The 21,895-nt window shown below is 39.3% G+C and overlaps 1 protein-coding gene across 3 annotated transcripts in view; it reads left to right on the top strand.

Moving 5' to 3' along the window:
* The window catches only part of AIFM3 (apoptosis inducing factor mitochondria associated 3), a 667,943-nt gene that overhangs the window by 71,253 nt on the left and 574,795 nt on the right, over positions 1 to 21,895 (top strand). For 2 of the 3 annotated variants that reach the window (XM_044068314.1, XM_044068315.1), the window contains exon 2: positions 10,104 to 10,342. The exons of the other annotated variant lie outside the window; for it this stretch is intronic. In XM_044068314.1, coding sequence (XP_043924249.1) covers positions 10,312 to 10,342 — 31 coding nt within the window. In that variant the 5' untranslated portion in view covers positions 10,104 to 10,311. The remainder of the gene's footprint in view (positions 1 to 10,103; positions 10,343 to 21,895) is intronic. 3 annotated transcript variants of the gene reach the window in all.

The following is a 21,895-nucleotide window of genomic DNA, read 5'->3' on the forward strand; positions in this document are numbered from 1 at the left end:
ATTGTAGTCTGGTAATCCAGGAGCAGGAGAGTTTGAAAGTAACTTTTTAACTCAATGCTAGCTCATGACAATCTTGCCAGAGCAAAGGCTAGGGAATATATTTCTTAAATAATTATACTAATGTTTTTTTCTACTTCAGCATAGTTAAAAGTCCATTTTCAACAGTGGCCTGCCAGTCCCAGAAAACCCCGTAACTGTTTTGGTGCAGTTTGTATTGCAATGATAAAGAGGGTAAAATTTCCTTAGAGCCATTTGAAATAAGGTGTCCTAAGTAATGAACCTGTGGTTTCCATAGTTGCAATTTTCCTTTATTAATCTTGAATTCTAATTCTGCTCATTTGGTTAAGAGAAACATAATATTTTGTTTATTACCGTGAGAAGAATATGATGCTAGAAGTGAATTGTCTACATTTTGTCTTAAAGTAAATCCATACAGGAATTTGACTTTTATCTATTTTTTTTTTAATTTCTCTGGAGAAAAGAGTAGGTAATTCTACATAACATAACCTTGTGGCAATCATGCTGATACACATTTTTGTTCTCTATATATAAATGCAAACAGATACTGAGTATTTGGGTGTATTGGAATACAGAAGAAAGCTGAAGGGATATCTGTTACTGAGAAAGTAGTGGCATTTGAAAGAATAGAGATTAATATTGTAGTGGGGTAGGAACTATAGGAAAAATCTGCTACTATATTGCATTAAATGATAATAAGTCTTGTACAAGTCTACAAGTGTTTTTTCGTGGTTTCTTAATTGGTAATATAAGTTTGTTGTACTAGCCTTGAGTTGAGACATTTATTCCTTGCTGAAGTAATGCAGAAATGACAGGTTTGATTCCTTTCACTGCCTCAACAAAACAAAGGATACTGGACTACCATGGGCAGGCGCTCAAAACATTTTTTAGACTACATTTACAAGTTCTGCACCTTTTTATGAGTCCTACCTCATTTGCATGAGTAGTCCAGAGCTGTGGAAGGATTGTTTCCAGTCCTTCCAAATCAGTAATACCTGTAGCTTCTTCCAATGTAAGAACAGCAAAAACTGTATCTTCATCTGTGCAATTATCAGCCGAGTACAGTCCTAAAGGAGTGGTTTCATTTGGAATAGCTAAGAAAACTTAATTTGGAGTATAATAAACAGCACATTGTAGTTTACATAATACAGCTCTATCCTAAATGTTTAGTGGGGCAGTATTTATTATAATAAACGCATGTTGTTCTTTTAATGCACTTTTTTGAACATGAATGGGCTTTGTTTCTGGGTAGTCCAGAGAAACTGGGATCACTCCTACCCCTGTGCTGGTTTGGTGGAATGTGGAAGATTTGCATAATTTACTGGAGTAATCATGGACCTAGTCTCTCCTGTGTCAATGAGAGATGGAACAGAAGAGTTGCAAACTGTAATATAGTAACAAAAGGATTTTCTTGGTCATCTGGTATCAAGGGAAATAGCTATGGCTCCAGTTCATGGACATCCTAATATCTTGTTACCACACTGGTGGCTGACAAGTAATACTCCAAACTAGTGGTTCTCTCACTTCTTGCCATGGTATTTTGTACTCTTGGTGCATTTGTGTGTCTGGTCAGTGGGCATTCTTTATGCCAATGCCCAGCTTGTCCACAATTAAAACAATTATTAAGAAGTCGTATGCACTGTATGGCTTGTAGTGACAGAGGTGGGTAAAAATTTTGCTGCTATTATCCTAGGATTTGTAGTTGAAAAAGTCTAACTCTGCCTCTTCCTCCGCATTTCTGTGTCCTCCTTCTCCATACCCATGAATTGGTATTAAACTGTTGAATCTGACCATTTACTAATTTATTTTCTTCTCTAACTACATTGTCTGCACATGTGCTTGATTAACAGGTTCATGACTGCCTAAACCTGGCCAGTGTAAGTAAATCATTTTGATCTGTTCCTGAATTGATAGTAACAAGCCTCCTACAAAGGTATCTGACAGTCCACTAGCTGCCGCTCGCTCCTTCTGTAAGTTCTGGATGTCCTGAAAAGGCTTTAGATGCATTTATCATGCATTTTAAGTATGCATCAATGGAGTCATTTTCTTTCTGTACAATTGCCTTAATTCTTGCCCAACTGGGTGTTTGGGAGCAATGCTGTAGTAATGGCTTTTAACAAATTATTCCTAGTGGTAAGAACTCCATCATCTGTAAGTTTAGAAATATTATTAACTATGTTAAACTCTTCTGATATCTTCCTAAGAATGTCAAGTGGTGTTGAGGCTTTCAAAACTGCTCTCAGATCTTCAGTAATAGGGTTTTGTACTTGTATGTGTCGTCCTAATATCTTGGCATACTTAGTCAAATGTGTTTGAATTGGTGAGGGAGAATCTACAATGATGTGAAAATCTACTTCATTTCACAGGCGTACTACTACTACTACTCTAATGGTAGGTTTGGCATTGCCATCCTGAATGGCTGCAGGATTAGGAACGTCTCCCAATGGATGCATCTGAGTACTAGGGATGTCGGTTTCTATGGCAGAATCAGAAAATGACACTTCCTCTGTCATTTGTTTAGAGGGGGATTCCACAAATATTCTTCTCCACCAATAACTGAGAAACTGTATAACTAACTGTAATTCTTTTCAAGGCGTTTGCTTTTGGTGGAACACTTTTATTATTAAATAATTTTAAGCTACTTACAAATTTTAGATTAGTCAGCTGTTTCTGTTTTCAACATAACTGTTTACCTTTATTAGCCATTGTTGTTACTAATATTTGATCTGAGGGTGTTGTTGCAGGTGATTGTTACAGTTTTTGTGTAAGTCTTGCATTATAAATTGGTCCATAGAGATGAGTAGAAGACTGCATTTCTCCTGTATGATCTGCATCAAGAAATACTTTACATTCTTACTAACCTTTAATCATACTGTCTGTCTATACCTTTTAAACACGTGCCTTCTTTCCATTTAGGGGGAACTTGTATCATCTGTTTTAGATAGCATAGTAGAATATACTTCTCATACTTTTGTATATACTGATTGTTACATTTAATTGCAATTTTTTTTCTTTATTAATACATCACTGGTGTTTCTTCATGCTTTTATTATATCATATGTATTCCACTGTCAAATTGTATATATGGATCTACTTTGTTTGTACGAAGTTTCAGTACTTCAAAACCCACTTGGTCGAGACCAGTTGTTCAAACTACCAAAACTTCAGAAATGAAGTACGGAGATAACACTCCAGCGTGGAATGGGAATATTCCCTTTTCTTCGCTGTAGTGCTATCTCAGAGTTGGTATAGTTAAGTAGGGGGGGTGTGGGGGGCACAGAGGGAATTGCGCCCCTGCAAAATATGTTTTCTGTGTTTTTTTTTTTTTAGTCAGCCGATCCGACGACTAGGCTTCAGCAAAAGTGCACTTTCGTTGAAATGCACTTCGCTGATGTGAGCATCTACTTTGTTCGATGTAATGTATTTTCGAACAAACAAAGTAGATATGTGTGTGTGTGTGTGTGTGTGTGTGTGTGTATGTATATGTATATGTATATATATATATATATATATATATATATATATATATATATATATACATGGATTCCATACATTTGGTCGAATTACACGGCATTGCACTTCACTGAAAGCTCACTTGGTCAAAAATGGAATATAGCCCCTGCCCCACTGCAGTGCAACCCTGGAGTGAGAATATTAAATAAGGGTGTGTGTGGGGGGCATAGCCCCCCACATAATTTTAATGTATTCACTATTATAAGAAGGTATATCCATTAGAAATGCATTGAGATTATATATATATATATATATATATATATATATATATATTTAGTAAAAACTATTGGCATAATGTGGGGGAGGGGCTATGCCATCCACACCCCCCAATGTGGGGGGCTGTGCCCCCCACACCCTCCCTTATTTAATATTCTCACTCCAGGGTTGCACTGCAGTGGGGCAGGGGCTGTGTTCCATTTTTGACCAAGTGAGCTTTCAGTGAAGTGAAATGCCTGGAATAATTTTCGACTAAGCGTAATTCGACCAAATGTATGGAATCCATATATATATATATATATATATATATATATATATATATATATATATTATATATATATATATATATGTTTAATTACAGCTATACTACAATTTTATTTGATGTTATTTAACTCTCTGGATCCTTACTCCCTGGGCCTCCATTGAAAATTGATATGCATTATCCATTTGGACTTCCTGAGTAAACGAATGTCAATACTTGGATAAAATAAGTAACTTGGGATGTATCTAGGGAAGTTGTAGGTGGACTGACAAACTGTACCTCCACTTGCCCTGTTGGAGAAGATCTATCAGCTTTATAAGAAGCAGGTGTATCATATGGCGGAGTGGGCAGAAGGAATCAGGGGCCAGTCGTCAGAAGAACCTGGTTGAGTAATGTTTAGTTTTTCTAAAAGTTGTAGCGGATATAGACCACAGGGGTGGAATTTTTCATCTGCATATTTTTATAATGTGTTTATGCTTCTGTTAGCTGCCTGTAGCTGTATTTTCAGTCTAGCAGAATTGCATTTTAAACATCAAACTATGGATTCCTTTTCCTTACTTTGACTCTTCTTGCCAGTCATTAAAAGTTGACCAACAAGAGGCCGATACTTTATTTCCTTTCTGTTTCAATTTCTTTTTAAGATTTTTCTAAAACTTTCTTATCAAAGGATTCCCCCTCTGGAACTGCAGTGCACTATCATTTTAGTGAGCTCAAAACCAGTTTCCAAATAATTACAGCAGTCTTGGCCATACTTATTAAACATATGATGGCTGGCCTTGAGTCCAAAACTCTTTTATACACCTACATTGGCTCCCTTTGGAAAACTGTTTGCATTACTTTTGTTAGCTAAGGATCTCCTGACTCCTTATCATATTGGGTACAAGTTCTGAATTCTATAATAGAGCTTCCTACACTTTAGCAATGCTGGCGCTATCATGCTGGCAGGAAATAAGTCATCAGAAGCAGGAAACAAGTAATCAGAAGCAGACATAAAATAACAGGAATCCATTTTGAAAATAAAATGAATAAACATTTTTCCCTCTGTTACACTTCAGCATTCACAATATTCTCCTTCACACACACACACACACACACACACACACACACACACACACACACACATACTAGCTCCCCATGTCCATTATACCCTCCCTATCAATGTTGCCCTCCTCACTTGTGCATATAATGACAATTATGGACTGTCCTCAGTGCCCTCTTAATTGGGTAGCTTATGTCTGGTACACAGAGGCGGTGTGTCTGCATTCCTAAGAGCCATAGTTCATCTAGAATTGTAAGGCAAGGCTATAACACTGAACTCTGTCATTCCTACTTCCTGTCACACCACATCATAATTGAGTAATGTGCTCCCTTCATATCAAAAACTACCCATGAGGCAGAAGTGTAGCTAGCTAGTTTTGTATTCAGTACCATCCTACAATTAGCATCTCACAAAATGTCCTCAGACTTGAATAACAACAAAAAAAAAACTATTTTATTCTTTTAAACTGTAACAGACTGCTTGTTTCTACCGCACATGGAATGCTACAGCTCGTTTGTTTTGACCACAAATGCAATACAGTAATTTATTTATAAATGCTGGTATGTACTAAGGAATCATTCCCATTACACTTTATACCCAGGGCAATTACCCCTTCATCCCTCCCTAGCTATGTTATTGAGGCACATCTAAACAAAGTGACATCCCTCCACATTGAATCTAACACTATTCTGGAGGATTTCAACTATCCTTACATTAATTTGGAAGTCTAATCTACTGCAAATAAATATACACAAAGCTTCCTAGACTTAATAAATGCTTAAGGCCAACTATTTCATATCCCAGCTAAGGATTTTAAAATATTGGATCTAGTCCTTCCCAATATTTCTCAAGTACACTTATAGTTACTGATCACTGGTCAAATCAAACCACTGCTCAGTAATATTCACTATGTGGTTAAAACCTGATTATACCATTAAGCCATGATGTCTAAAGGAGACTATTATAAGCTGATGGCCTGATGAAATTTAAGTGCTCACCTCTCCTTGATGACTCCATCTCTCACACTGGTAGGTTTGTAAAAAAATTCTATTCTCACCTAAAACATCCATTGAGGTATCAACCCACCTCAGACACAAATACAATGCCAAGTTCTGGAATAAACCCAAGGAGGGAACCTTGATATAAATAAACTATACAAAATGAGGAAAGAAACACATTGCCAGAAAGATTAAACTTGCTACCCAGCCTCTAACGTTGAACTCAAATGACTAACAAAGAACTCTGAAGCAAAATCTAATCCTAAGGCAAGTATATTAAAGACAACCACAAAGCCTTTTTTAGCTATGTGGGAAACATTAGAAGCAATACCCCAAAATGCACTCAGCTAATATATAACAACATGTACTCATCTCATGAAGATGTAGCCAACATGCAGGTGGATAAATTTAGCTTAAAATTAATTCTCCCATCTTCTCACATTTTTCCCCCACATATTAGCATGCCAATGCCTGTTCTCATATCACTTCACAGCAAGTCCAGAGGTCACTCTCTAAAGTCAAAAACAAAAGTTCCATTTGTCCAGACAATGTGGTAGGCTGCCTTCTTGTCATCAGCAAACACATTATTGTAGACTTATTCAATCTCATCTGCTCCACTGGATCTGTACTGGAAGTTTGGAGAACAGCTGTAGCCACCCCAATCCACAAGGGGAGACCCACTGCTGAGCCTGAAAATAATAGACTTAAAAGCTTCCCCAGCCTTATCTGTCCAACACTGGAGTGCATCATTACAGAGTTTATTAACAAGGATATCAGCAGTCTGTACTCCCTTGACGCAAACTATTTTGGGTTGATTCAAGGCAAATCCTGCCTCCAAAACCACCTGGACTTGTTCAAGTCACTGATGTATTGGATGCAGGCAAATGTGTTCACATTGCCTACCTGGGATTAGCCATTGCCTTTGATACATCTCACATTCTGACGTTATTGACAAGCTAATCAAACTAACTGTAAACCGCTATGTTACCCATTGGATTGCAAATGTAATGACAGAACCAGCTTAGCAGTGTTGTTGGGGGCATACTACCATCAAAAAGGGTCATTGCTATGGTGTTCCACTGGGACTGGTCATTGGACCACTTCTCTTTGGTATTTATTTCTCTGATGTCAAGACTGATGTCAAATCCCTGTGGCTGACTAAGTCTGTGGATGATTGTAAACTCACAGCTGTCATAAAATTCCCAGCTCATTTCACATTGTCTAGGAGGGGCTAACACGTGCAAAAAAAAGTGGTGCCTGGACCAGGGCCTTAGGCTATATGCCAAGAAATGGAGTAATGTGTCCTTTGGCAAACATGGACACCTCTGCATCAATAACATAAATAACAAAACCCCACTGAAAACAAATAAAGTTATAAGGATACTGGGCAGTTTTGTTGACAGGTGAATCACCATGTAGCTATGCTCATTAGAAAATCCTTTTATCTGGCCAGACTGATTATCCAATGTATATCTTCCAGGTGAAAAGAAGTTTTCATCCCTTTTTACTTCTCCCTCATTGGACCCATAATAGCATGTAATGGCCCTTTTGATGTGTACCTGATTAAACATATTACTCAGCTCAAAGGACTGCAGCATTTCCTCATCAAGAGAATCAAGACCATATCTTCTTTGTGCTACATAGACTACCTTAAAACACATATCTTTGTTTCCTACATACTCTTAAGGGTGGTAGTGGGGTATCTCTGCCCAGTTTTACAGATCCTCAAGAGATCCTGTCCATTGTGACCTCCTGCTCATCCACAAAACAAACACCATAAACACCCATTCTAAAGAAATCAACTTTCACCATGGAGTAAGAAGGACCTCCTGGTGTGATACAGATCCCTTAGATGTAAGACAAAGTAGTTCCTTGAGCCTCTTTAAGTGTAACCTGGATGAAAGAATGGGAAATCATAAAATCACCCTAGGTCTAGCCCTTCAAATCCTCAGTGAAAGGGGTGAAAATTAGGCATTAGTCATGCATGTCCTAGGGTACTGATTTAAAGGGATGATCTAAGTGATCAAAACCCTAGTATGAACCTATGAACGTATGAGAATGTTGTTCATTTCCATCTAGTTACATGATCATTTGTGTACTCTGTCAGCCACACTATTTCATGGCCTTGAGTGACCACTCTGTCTCCAAATCTCCCCCACCCTGTGTGACGTCACTTGTCACACAATTTTGCATTGCATTGCTTGTTTCTGAGTCCTGGTCCTTGTGATTTTGTTAATAGCAAATATAAAGTCTGATAGTGTCAAACTATTTAAAATATCTTGTATAGTATACATTTCTAAGAAATAATCGCAGTGTGAACTGTTTTAAAACTGATAATATTTGCTCTTATGAAATGTAGATGGTTCTGCAGGAAATCAGGAGAATGATAATAGCTATATAAAGTCATAAATCAAAAGTGCATAAATGCAGAGATGACAGGCAGAGTTCAAATAACACAATGTGAAAGATGAAGAAAAAAAAAACAACTGTATTGCTTTTATATATGGAGGTGGGGGTGGTGGCGGCTAAGGCCTTTGATACCATCCCACATTCTGGCATTATAAACAAGCTAATCAAACTAAAGGTAAGCCCCATGTTATCTGTCAGCTAGCACACTGGCTTGCTGACAAAATAACTGAATCTCTGCAGTGTAAATATACTAAATCCAATGTCACACTATCTTCGAGTATTGCAAAAACTGAATTTGCTGAAAAGCTGAGTAGAATGCAATTAGTTACCTGTTTAAAGTGGACAAGCCAGGAATAATTATTTTTTTATTAGGTCTGCTTTAGAGTCTTGTTATGCCTTGAGGCAAATTTTAGATGACTTTAACAGACATAATTCTCTAGTCTGGGCATGTTACTGACTTCTAAAATGAAGACCGACTGACAAGAAGTCCATATTGTTTTGTCTAAGTTAAAAAAAAAATCATTGGACATTTTGTTAAGTAACATTTTTGTTTCCACCATTAGACTACTGATGTTTATAGCATGGGTTTTAGATATTTCATTTGTTAGCTAACTTGTGAAATGTACTTGCAGAATTAATGGTCCCTCTTATTTTCCTTCTTGAGCATTGTGGTGACTCCAGGTTTAAGAATTCTGCCTCATAGCTGCAAGGTCTGGAGTTCATTTCTGATCTCTGGCAGTTGCCTGTGTGGAGTTTGCATATTCTCTCTGTGCATGCATAGGGTTTACCTAGATAATATGGTTTCCTCTCAAAAACTCTCTGGTTGATTGTCTACTTTTAAAGTGTCCATGCATGTTGTATTTACTCTTACCATTGTGACTCTGGTTATGGCTGAAGTGAGTCCGTGATGACCAGTTCAGTTACCCAGTTAAATAAGTCAATTAATTCTCTAAAGTAAATACTAAATGGAGTAAATTTTACAGCATAGTTATTAAAACCATTGCTCTTTATTATTTATTTATTTTGTTATATCTGTTTTTTTATTTATTGTGACATTTATCATACTGTAAAGTTATTTAATTATATCTGTATGGAATATAATTAGTACAAGTAGCCTTCCTACTCCATGTATAGTTAATATCTATTTTGATATTGTAACATTTATTTAAATTGTATTTTGCTTGACATTGTGATACTGTATAACTTAAAAGATTTTGTTTGTACTGCATGCTCTGGATGGAGCCTTTCTTCCTGGACCATCACTGAAAAGGGGCCTTTGTATCCAGCTGGACTTCCCCAGTCAACACGTGTAAAATAAAATAAATAATAAATAAATACATTTTGGAAAGTATGATAGACTCTACAATTTGGGTCAGGTATGCTGGCTTGCTAGTGTAACTGTGAGTTATATCATTTCATATCGCAAGCTTGTGTTCTGGAACAGTCTTTTGAAAGAAAGAGATTAGATTTTTCCATACATGATTCTGGAGAGATGTTCGCACTGTAAACACTGTATTTTTTTGTGACTGGAGAAATCTTGGACATCTGACTGACTGAGTTGTGGTGTGATGTATTTTTGTCGTCATCAGCACAGTTTTTGAATGTTGCAAAGGAAAAATTCTTATGCTAACCTTTTTACTTGATGTAGGTCATGAAGAAAATCCCAAAGTCCAGGATGAGCACAGGGAAGTATTTGTCATTAAAAGGAACTCCCACCCCATTGTGACAACGCATGGGAACTGACCGTTTACTATGGCCTAGAGAACCTTCTTCTCTGAAATTGTGCTGGTTGGACAAAATCTCCTCTTCTCTGGCTGCTTGCTTCTTTTGCACCTGTCTGTAAGCTTTAACTCATCATGGGAGGATGTTTCTCAAAACCCAAACCAGGTGATTAGTTTCAGTGCTATTCTAGCTGTCACATGTTCATTTTCCTAGGGTACAAGTTGTTGCATGTTAGTTTTGCTGACATTAAAAAAAAGTTACACAACACTCAGCTGGCGATACTACTGTGAGGAATTTTAATCCCTAGTTATGTTGGGAAAACTAGAAACCCTTTTTAATTTATTTTAAATCTCCTTAAGAATTTTAAACTAGTTGGCTATGTTTCATTTTTTAGATATATTTGCCAAAACATAATACGCAAGAATCCCCGCTGTCCAATTTAAAAGTCAGAACAAAATTAAATGCTTGTTCATTTTGCATTATGAAGATTTTTTCCACCTTATAAAGTACTATTTTCCAGCTTTGCCTGCATAGAGTTGTTTATGCTGCTGCAGAAATATTTATATATATTTTTTTCATTTTCATGTTGTTTAGCATTCAGAGCATTACTCTTGGCATATCTTAAAAATATACCGTGTTGTTCTAATCAGTAAGATATGGGCTGTGACATCTAACATAAAATGCATTTATTAATATAGAACACCAGCAGGCCCCTCTATGGATTATTTGTTATCATTGCACCACTCTTCAAATGATGCATTAAACATAAAGGTACAGTGCTGGACAAAAATACAGAGCACCTTGTTTCCTATTCTTTTTGCAGCAGTTGTTAAATCTAGGAATATGCTGTTGCCTTCATTAGAACCATTGTCGGGTATATTGCATATTTGCTTCCTGTGTGGATCTAATTTTGGTGCTGGAATAGGGCAGCATGTTTGAGGTGGCATTTGAGAAGATTTTAGCTGCATATGGGCTGTTTGTGCTTTGATTACTATTGGAGACACAGACAGAAGCTAATGCCATTGTGCCATGCACACACTGCAAGAACCTTACCATTTATCTTCTGCATTTGCTTCTTGGCTTACATACAGCTATTAGCCGTATACTAAATCACATTGCTGGTTGGTCTATAATGTATAAAGCACATAAAAATATATATTTTTTCTTTTACCAGCATTGTTTTCCTCTTTCAGCATTATATTGTGAGTTAATTCTGTAGTCAGGGTAACTGCCTTTACCTCTCACCAGCATGTTGTTTTGTGAGTTATCACTACCTCACTTTTCATTTTGTTTTCCTTGACGTAGCAAATATTGTTGGCTGGTAGTAGTGTTCATTTGGGGTGTATGACTTGAAAATAAACTGTGTTGTTATATAAAGGCAGTTGGGACTTGGTTCTTGGACTGCATCTTTCTTTAGAAAGTATGTGCACACACTGCAGCTCTATATTCAGTATCCATGTACCTTCCCACTTGCATGTGCAGCACTCCATAGTGCTTTGAATGAATGCAATGACACTCAGTGCACTGGATACTGGCCACCAAGGCCATATGACTTGTGTACCATTAGGTTGCACTGTTGCCTAAGGTACACATGTCAGTAGACGTATTTCACTTACATATATAGATTTTCCTCGTGGCCATCGTATTCCATGGGTGACTTTATTGTACTACTTGATGTGATGACAGAATGAGGCAATTTGTCTATGTAATTTGGCTGCTTTTGTACAGCTAATACAGAGGTGCTGTTTCTTCCCTGTAGAGGTCCCATAAACTCTTGAAGGCTGTTTTGAAAATGTACTTTTCCCTGTTGGTCCAAGTTAAAGTAAATACTCTAAACTGTATCTGATGGATCCACCTCTCTCCCCCCTGTCCTTGCATCCGAGTCCCCCCGTCTTCTCATGTATTTGTGCATTCTATCATATATCTTGTATCTCTCCATCTCTAATGAATGCAAATTCACCTATTCTAGCTGATGCTCATTCTGTTTTCCCTGCATCACCAGATGCTCCTCCTGCAATTCCTCCAGATGCTTTCCAGTTGTTCCACAACTTTTGCTTTGCATGGTGCCCAGAATAGCACAGTTTTACAGATGTGGCCTCCCCAGCTTCTGAACGAGTTGAAGTATGTCTTCCTTATCCATTGAGTTTATACCCAACACAGAATACAACCCAAAACTTTGACTGTTCTGATACCTAGAATGTCTGTGCCTGATGGTCTAGTGTTGGTGCAATAATTGCTCCTATGTCTTTTCATCCATTATTTGTCTTAGTCGAGCACATCCTACTGTGTGTGTGTGTGTGTGTGTGTGTGTGTGTGTGTGTGTGTGTGTGTGTGAGAGTGTGTGACCATTTGGTTGCTGTGCCCAAAATGTCAAAACTTGCACTTATCTGGATTAAACCTCTGCTATTACCTCTCTCTGTCCACCTGCAGATGACTTCCAGCCCCCTTTTAGGTGTCCCCCTCCATCCAAGACTATGATCTTGATTTTCACATCACATGCAAGTAGGTTCATCCTATTAGCCACCACTCTGACATTTCAAACAAGAATATGTGTAATAGTAAGGACTAATGGTAACTTTCCTTACCTTTGACAGCTTCCTTCTAAGCACCATCCTCTGAGTTCCTTCTTAAAGCCATTCCCTTATTTAGTTCATAGGCTGCTGTTATACTCTAGCCCTTTCAAATTGCTGGGTAATCCTCAGTGTGGTGTTGAGTCAAAATCCTTACTGAAGCCCAGAAAAACACATCCATTGGTACCGGCTTTTCCAGCTCTGCTATTATTCACATAAAGAACTGCAGGTGTGACTTTGAAGGCCTACTGGTTGGGTTATAATACTAAATATTATTTTGAAAGCCTTCAGACCATTCTCTAAAGACCCTGTCAATCACTTTTCAAGCCACTGATGTTAATCTAACTGGCTTGTAGTTGTCTGGATTGTTATCTCCTTTGTACAGGGCAACAGCTAAAGCTGAAATGAGAATGGGTTGGATAGCTATCATTCTAAGTCTTTTGGATTAAGCACTTGGGCTTCAGACCAGTTGTTTTACATTAGGAAGGTTTGTGGCATGCACTGTGGTGGCAGGACAGCTAGCTTTCATCCTTCTAAGTTGGGAACTGCTGATTGAGAGCCCAGTGTCTGTTATTCTTAAAGTGTATTAGTTCTGGTTTAAGCACTTGGGCTTCAGGCCAGTTATTTTACATTAAGAAGGTTCGTGGTCTGCACTCTTGTGGGAGAAGAGGCTGGACTCTGCCCTTCTGAGCTGGGAATTTCTGGTTAAAGGTTTATAGTGCCTGAATATTTGAACTGTATCTTACTGAAATTGGTACACCTTGTTTGCTGTAGCATAGACTAGATCCAGGCCTGCTGAATCTAGCTTTCTTTATATGCTTGTTGTTTGTTCGCTTGTTATTTCCCTGGAACGCTAATTCCACCTAATACGTGGCTTCTCAACGCTTCTGTGGATCACTAGTGATATCTGCATTGCTTACTGTACTTATTTCCTTGTTTCACTTGAAAGAAAGTTACTGTTTGTCGTTTTTGCATTTAAGTTACCTGTAACACATTGCACTAAGTTACCTGGCACTTGCTCACTAAAGCAATTATATAAGTCAGCACTAAAAATTAAAAGCACTACACCCTCACTCCCCACTGGCCCTTGTTTTCAATTATAAAGGAATTCCCAATATTATTCTAGCATGTCCAAAGGTCAGTTGTCAATCTCCTTTCCGGTCCAGCTGGTGAATCTGGGAATCTTGAGGCAATGTTACAACTGCCTCATGTACACAGACAATCCTCTCCTCCTCCCAACAAATTCCAACACATGTGAGAGATGCAACCATATAGCCAAACTGGAGGCTAAGCTCTCTCAACTCATTACTGGCATAACCAGTCAGGAGGAGAAGGAAACCACACTCACTAAAATTCCAGTCTCACATAGACCTACCACGACAGCAAACACATAATCACACAAAAACATACTCGGAGGCTCTAAATAAAGATCTGCCTAAGCAGCAGAGACCTCCAAAGCAGACACCCAAGCAACCGCTACCCCAAAACAAAACACGTGCAACACATATCTCACAAAGCCAGTGTGCCGAACAGTCACAGCCCTTAAGACTAAACAACACACCTGATACACTTGTAATAGGTGACTCTATCGTCAGGCACACTGACGTCCCGCTCACCAGGCTGAACACGGAGAGGGTCATGGTGAGCAGCCTGTCTGGCGCTAGGATCCGCCACATAACACAAGTACTCAGGTCACTCCAAGGCAAGTACAAATATGACTCAGTCATTTTCCATGCTGCTGTGAATGACCTGAGACGTACCTCCCTGGACTACATAAAAAGAGACATAGAGGAGCTCTCTGAGCATGTAGCCCAGGCCGGTATGACCCTGACCTTGAGTAGCATCTTACCCTCACCAAGAATGATGTCACAATATGAAGACAAGATGATCAATTTCAACAATTGGCTTAAGTACTGGTGTCATTCAAAGGTAATCCAATGCCTGTCAGCTTGGGATGATATGCTCGACAAGCCACGATGCTTCGCTAGGGACGGCTTGCACCTGTCACCCCTGGGCTTTCGGATATTGGCAAAGGCTCTTGCTACCCCCATAGTGCCTTTTTTAGGCAAGGCTCAAAAGACAAACCCACCTCCATAGGTATCACAAGGGATAAGAAACTAAGAGTAATGCTACTCAACGCCAGAAGTCTAAACCTCAAGATGCACGTACTCGAAACTCTCCTTAGCATGGAGAACATCCATATCTGTGCAGTAACAGAAACCTGGTTCAGGGCTCCCGAGAGCACCCCAGCACTACCAGGTTATACCTCATACCATGCTTTTCGGCCCAAAACTTGGACCGAACCACAAAGGAGGGGAGTATCGATATTCATCAAAGATACCCACACCTCCAGGTTGGTGGCAAAGCACGAAGCATCAGAGACTATCCATGTGCAACTAACAGTTGGTAAAACTGCCTTCCAGTTTATAGCCTGCTACAGACCACCCTCCCAAACCCAGGAACCCCACTCGGCCTTCCTGAGAACACTGGAAAATATGAAGGTCTCTCCAAACACCATTATATTGGGCGACTTCAACTACCCAAACATAGACTGGGAGCATTACTCTAGCTCCAACACCCTAGCCCAAAGGTTCCTAGAATTTATAAACTCAAATGCTATGGAACAACTTGTTACCACTCCCACAAGAGGGGAAAACATACTGGACCTGATCATCACCAACATGGGGACTCTATGCTCCAGACCAGAAGTGTATCCCTCACTGGTAAGATCAGACCATAAACTAATCTCACTGGATATTCACATCCCGACCCCATCCCCTGCCCAGAAAACCACAGTGAAAAACTTCTCTAAAGCAAATGTCACACTCCTCAAAACCGAGGTGGAATCATTCAAAGCCCCCGGGCCTGTGGAAAATACGGCCCAGACCGCAGAATCCTTTATAAATGCATTCTATGAACACCTTCAGGAATGCATGGATCATGCGATCCCAAATAAAACCAAGACCTAATCCTCCAAAGGCAGACGTCCTGTCTGGTGGACCCCAGCCATAAACAAACTATACAATAGAAGGAGGAAGCTACTAAATGATAGAGCAAAATCCCAAAAAGGGAAGGCATCACTGATCAGTATTAGCAAAAAACTACGGGCACTCATAAAATTGTCTAAGGCCAGCTTCGAGAGAAAAATTGCACAGGACACTAAGGATAATCACAAGGTTTTCTTTAGTTATGTTAGGAACCTGGGTGGTAATTCCCAGATATGCTCAGAATTAGTCCAAAATGACAAAAAATACACCGAACACACAGACATTGCCAACATCCTAGCTGACAGGTTCAGCACAAACTTCTTCCCCCCCCCCCCATATCTATCCCAGCAGAGTGCTGCCCCCCCCACATCTCAGATGCTCAGGTAAGAGCCACCCTCTCCAAAGCAAAAAACACAGCATCAATGGGACTAAACGGAGTCCCGGGCTGCGTCCTACATGAACTCCAAGAAGAGCTAAACTCAAACATAAAACTACTGTTCAATCTCAGCCTTACTACAGGATATGTGCCCAAAGAGTGGCGTACAGCAACGGTGGTCCCTCTCCATAAAGGGGGTGCCTCAATGGATCCTGGAAACTATTGCCCCATAAGCCTGACTAGCTTGGTCTGCAAATCTATGGAAAGGATCATCATGGACCTCATAAATAAAGATATTGGGGACCTACAGACACTGGATCCTACCCAGTTCAGCTTTGTTAAGGGCAGATCCTGCCTCTTAAACCTGGTTGATTTCTTTGAAACAGTCACCAAGGCCATTGATGAGGGGAAGGTGGTCCACACAGCCTACCTGGACCTCGCAAAAGCCTTTGATACAATACCCCACTCGGGCATTATAGATAAAGCTCACCAGCTTAAATATAAACCCCTATGTCACTAGATGGATTGCAAACTGGCTCAAGGACAGAACCCACATGGCTAGAATTGCTGGAGTCATGTCAGACTCCAAACCAGTTACAAGTGGTGTCCCACAAGGCTCAGTCCTGGGAATTTTCTTGTTCGGTATATATTTCTCGGAGGTACAGGCCAACACGGAAGGACTGTGGCTGACCAAGTTTGCAGATGACTGCAAACTGGGCACCATAATAGACTCTCCAGCCGACACAAGCATCCTCCAAAAGGGCCTCATAGAAACAGACAATTGGTGCCAGAGCTGTGGCCTCAAGCTAAATGCTAAAAAGTGTATAGTCATCCCCTTTGGCAAAAACAAAGTGCCCACAAATTACCACATAGGTGGTAATCCATTAAGTACAGAAGAAGTAATTAGGGACCTGGGGACCCAAGTTGATAGCAATCTCGCATTTGACAACCACGTGGCCAAAGTGGTTAGAAAAACATTTTATATAGCCCACCTAATCATGAAGGGATTCACATCTAGATCAGGGGAGGTCATCTTGCCTCTTTACTCATCCCTCATCAGGCCCATAATTGAGTACAATGCCCCTTTTGGGATGTACCTTACCAGTCACCTGCAGCAACTGGAAAGACCCCAAAAGTACTTCACCAAGAGGATCAAAGGGCTCAAACAGATGCCATATGCTGCCCGGTTAAAGAAACTCCAGCTCTACTCTGTGGCATACCGCCTGTTCAGAGGCGATCTGTGCCTGACGTATAAAGCCATGTCCAACCCGGAATTAATGGACATGCTGCACCTCAGAAAATCCAAATCCCATTGAGCTACGCGCTCAAGAGACTTGAACCTCAGCACTGAAATAAATAGGACATGCTGGAGGGACAGATTCATAACCCAGAGGCTCCCTTCACTCTGGAATAAAATCCCAGTCCAGGTAAGGCAGAGTCCCTCATTGACTCTCTTCAAGAGGAATCTTGATGAGTGGATGGGAGATTGTAGGTTTACCCCAGGTATCACTTCTGTGTCACTGTTAGACAGAGGCACAGTATACTAACCTCGAAAAAAGGCATAGCAAAATAAATTTAAAATGGGTGGCGAAAGCCAAACACATTCTGGCTAGGCTTATAAATGCCCTAGGGCAGATAGCCTAGTATGAACCTATGAACCTATTACTTCACTACCCTATTTACAAAATTTAATATATAAATGAAATGAATGTGTTTCCTCTCATCTGGCTCTTTTGGATTAATCAAAAAATCTATCAAATATATGTCTTAGTTATTGTATCAGAGTATTTGGTAGCTTATGTCAAAGGTGTAAGGTAAGTTACCATTAGTCCTATCAGAGCTGGTTCTGTAACATGGCTTCTTTCTTTTTTTACCCATCCTTCCATCTCTCACCTTCTTCTGCATTCTCTTCTTCATTTGCTAGTGTGTGTTCATACCTTTGTTCTTTTAACAGTGTAATTAACCTCCTTTTCATTTAATCTGCTTTCACTGATTCCTTTTCTTCCTCCCTGAAATGTACCTGAGGAAAAAAAAAATATTTTCTCTCTTTACCTTCAATGCTAATTTCCTCTCACTAGCCTTGGCCTTCTAATCTGTTTACTACTATTCTGTTCTAGCCTTGAAGCAGGCCTGTGTCTCCACCTGCTTCTTTCCATCATTTAAATACTTTCTCCTTATTACTGAGTACTGCTTTGACTTCTCTGATCATCATAGCTCTCAACCTCTAGTAGAGCTCATTTTTGGGTGTACCTTTAACTCCTAGTGGGCGTGGCTTCAGCATTTAAAAAATAAAGTTTTCACCTTATTTTTTAACAAATGCCCACTGACAGAGAAGATATATCAATACAATTGTGTTTGCCATCATGTATGCTTCAAGATAAAATTTTCTGATACCTTGTATGTAACATGGTTTTGGAATTATTAATGTAAATATGAACAGGCAATATTTGACGCCTAGAGGCGCAGTAGGAGGTAACTGCAGAAACACCTGGAGTCGTCACTCGGCTGTAATGAGTTAATGCAAGAAATCTGGACAAAACCTAAGATAATCATGGGCAAAGACCCCAAAATAAGGGCAGATTTTAATCATTGCTCTTATTAACTTAGAAATCTGCTAGAATAACAGGATTTGTGTCAGCATGCATTTTCTGAAGGATGTTAAGCCTGAAACTCAAATCCATCCATCCACATCCCTTTTTTTTCCATTTTTGTGCATGGGGTTGGGGTATCACTTCAATAGTGACAGTCATCTAGAGCCAAGATTTATACTGCTGCATGACTAGCCCTGCTGTGGCAGCCTGAAACTCAAATGTGTGTCATTATTTAGTGTCTTCAATCCTCTGTGATATACCAGAAATCCACAAATTTTATGAGGAATAGACTAAACATAAAAGGCAAAAATCTGGACATTCTGCAAAAATCTGTGCAGTTGAGAGGTATGCTGATCATCCAGTCTGGCTCTCCTGAACTTTACATTCTTGTGAGAAAATGAAACACATATAACATTTAGAAATGTGTCCCTGAATTTTATCTATAGGCTGTTTTTCCTATATATCTCTCTTCATTGCTCTATTTTTTCTGACCGTCCTTTCATAACTGCTTGCAGTTCACTTTTGTTTAGTTACATACTGCTGGCTTTTTCCCCATGGAGTTCCATTTCTCAGCTTAAAGTGAACCATACTGTTGCATGTTCAGAGAAATTTCAGCTTTGTGGCCTAAGGAGTACTAAGTCTAGAATGTTTTCTCTGGTGCCTCCTTGTGCCAATGGAACAAATGCTTCTTGATTTGAAGTTTCTGTTATGATACTTTATCTTTCTACTCTGGCTATGGGAACTGACTAATCTGCTGCTGTGATGTTAAATTCTCTTCACCACTTGCTTGTGTTTTTGCCCGCTTCCATCTCCTGAATCTCGCAATTCACAGACTGTTCCTCTCCACTGATGTGGCGAGGGGCAAAAAAAAATGTGTTCAGTCATTGGTTTCTCATACTCTGCCTGCAGTTTGACTGCTATCATGCACTCGCTCTTCACCACTGACATTCTGTCTTATTTCCTTGTTCGTACTTTTTTCACCATCACCACATAAGCTATCCCATTGTTTACTTAAACTACAAGGACCTCCTAAACCCATCTGTCTGCATGCTCCTCTACATGTACTTGCAAAGAATATCCTCCCCAGCTTGGGTGGTCATGCCAATGTACTCTCCTAACTGGTCCCCTGCTCCAGATTCACCCTTGACCACTGGCAGAAGTCAGGTCATTTTTGCAGCAGTGGTTGTGGCCTGCTGGGTTCACTGCCCCCCTTCAGAATTCCAGCTTGTGCAGTCAAACACCCAAGCAGCTGTTTGAACTTAGGTTACTTGGGCTTTACTCAGAGCATTATCCCTCTATGACACCAGTGCAGGTCATGCCCATGCATGTCTTAAACCTCTCCTTCAGCAGCACTGCCTCCCACTCACTGAGAAAAGGGTCCAAATGGAGGGATGGAATCAGCAAGATAATATCACTGAAACTGAGTTCACCCTCAAGTCTTGGTTAGTGCCTTCATGTGATGGACAGTATTTTTACAAAACCTGACCTGACAATACTGATATACAGACTGTATTTTATATAATTTGGAGGTAGGTAAAAAATAAAAAAGACTAGGTGCACAGGTTCCATGATGAAAAGATGTCCACTCCTGGTGTATGTACTGGTGCCAAGACTGGAAATAAAGGTAGCATAGATTCATCAGAAGATGAAAACATTCCTGCCATAGGGCTTGGTCAGGCTCAGAGCAAGGGTTACCCCCTGCAGTAGAAGGAAGTAGTTCCCAAAAAAACAAACAAAAATGATAGGCTAAGTAAGAGGCACATAGACAAAGTGGACTGCTGAGGATAAGAAAGAGATCATGCATTCTTACTATTATGCAAAAAAAAAAAATCCCAACAGAGGATATGCAGCAAGAGTAACAGAGAAATAAGAAAGAAACGTACCTGCACAAGAAAAAAAACTGTTAGGATATATAGATAATAATTTAAGATCTGTAATACAACATGTCAGAATAAAACTACCTGGATGACGAGACAATTGGCTACCTGGAAAAGGAAGTGACAGAAGTGAGATAAGATAAATAACAAAAAAATATTGGTTATTGAAAGTTATACAAAGAAACATGGATTTTGGAAAGCAAAGGAATCTGCTAAGTTGCGATATTTGTGCAAAGAAGAAAGACAAACTAATAATGAAAAAAAAAATACAACTCCAAAAGTACTTGAAGAGAAATACAGGGAAAAAGTCACATAGGTGGAATGTAACTGAAAAAAGAGAGGTAGAAATTAAGCAAATAGAAACTGAAATACTAGACTACCTGTGAAGTGTAGGTTTTAGTCTGGAAACTCTGACATGGGAAATATTGCAACAAAATTGGGGAATGAGTCCCAGATGGAGGAGTGGCAGAGCAGAATTCATCCGAAGATGAGTCACAAGGCAAGGTTCTAGAACCTTATGTAGGAGACTTACATGATAGTCCAGTTAGAATTGCACAGCAAAACAAAGAGCAGGAAACAGAGAGCAAACAGGACTATGTGTAGACGAAAGTGATCTAGGGGAAGACCTCCTTGATTTAATATAGGCAGACAGACGTATTAAGATATATGAAAGAAATGGATTACAGAAAGCAAATAAGACCCAGAATGTTATAACTCTGGTAAAACAAATGAAAACAGTAATTGGGAATATTAGAAGAAATGCATGTGATATAACAGAAATAAATAAGGTACATTGCTGTGCAGCTAGCTTAATAACAGAGAAAGTGTTTAACACAAAAATATAGAGTGACGAAGGGAACAAATGGAATGCTATCATGGAAGCATCAAAGAGAGAAAATTATAACCTAAAACAAGAAGCATCACTTTTGGAAGACTACAGAAAAGGGAACAGGTCATCAAATCCCTTGGAAGGATGGATGTGGTAAAATGGATATACCATGTTAAAATAGACCAGGGTCTATCATATACTATTTCCAATAAAACTAAAAATATCAACATAAGTAGAAGGAATGCAGGCAAATATAATGGAAAAGTATAAGACAAGAAGTTCATTGATAATATAAAAAGGTTTTATAGAGAATTGGGAAATAAAGCAAAAACAATAGAAATACCACAAGAAAGATGAAATAAGTACATTTTTGGAAAAACATTTATAAAGATCCTGTTGAACAAAACAAAGGTGCTGAACGAACAGAAGACTTAAAAGAAACAGTAAGACACTTTAATATAGAGAATATGACATGTGAGGAAGTAACA

The sequence above is a fragment of the Protopterus annectens genome, chromosome 4.part0, assembly GCF_019279795.1.
Source record: "Protopterus annectens isolate FY-2018-M chromosome 4.part0, PAN1.0, whole genome shotgun sequence".
NCBI lineage: Eukaryota > Metazoa > Chordata > Ceratodontiformes > Protopteridae > Protopterus > Protopterus annectens.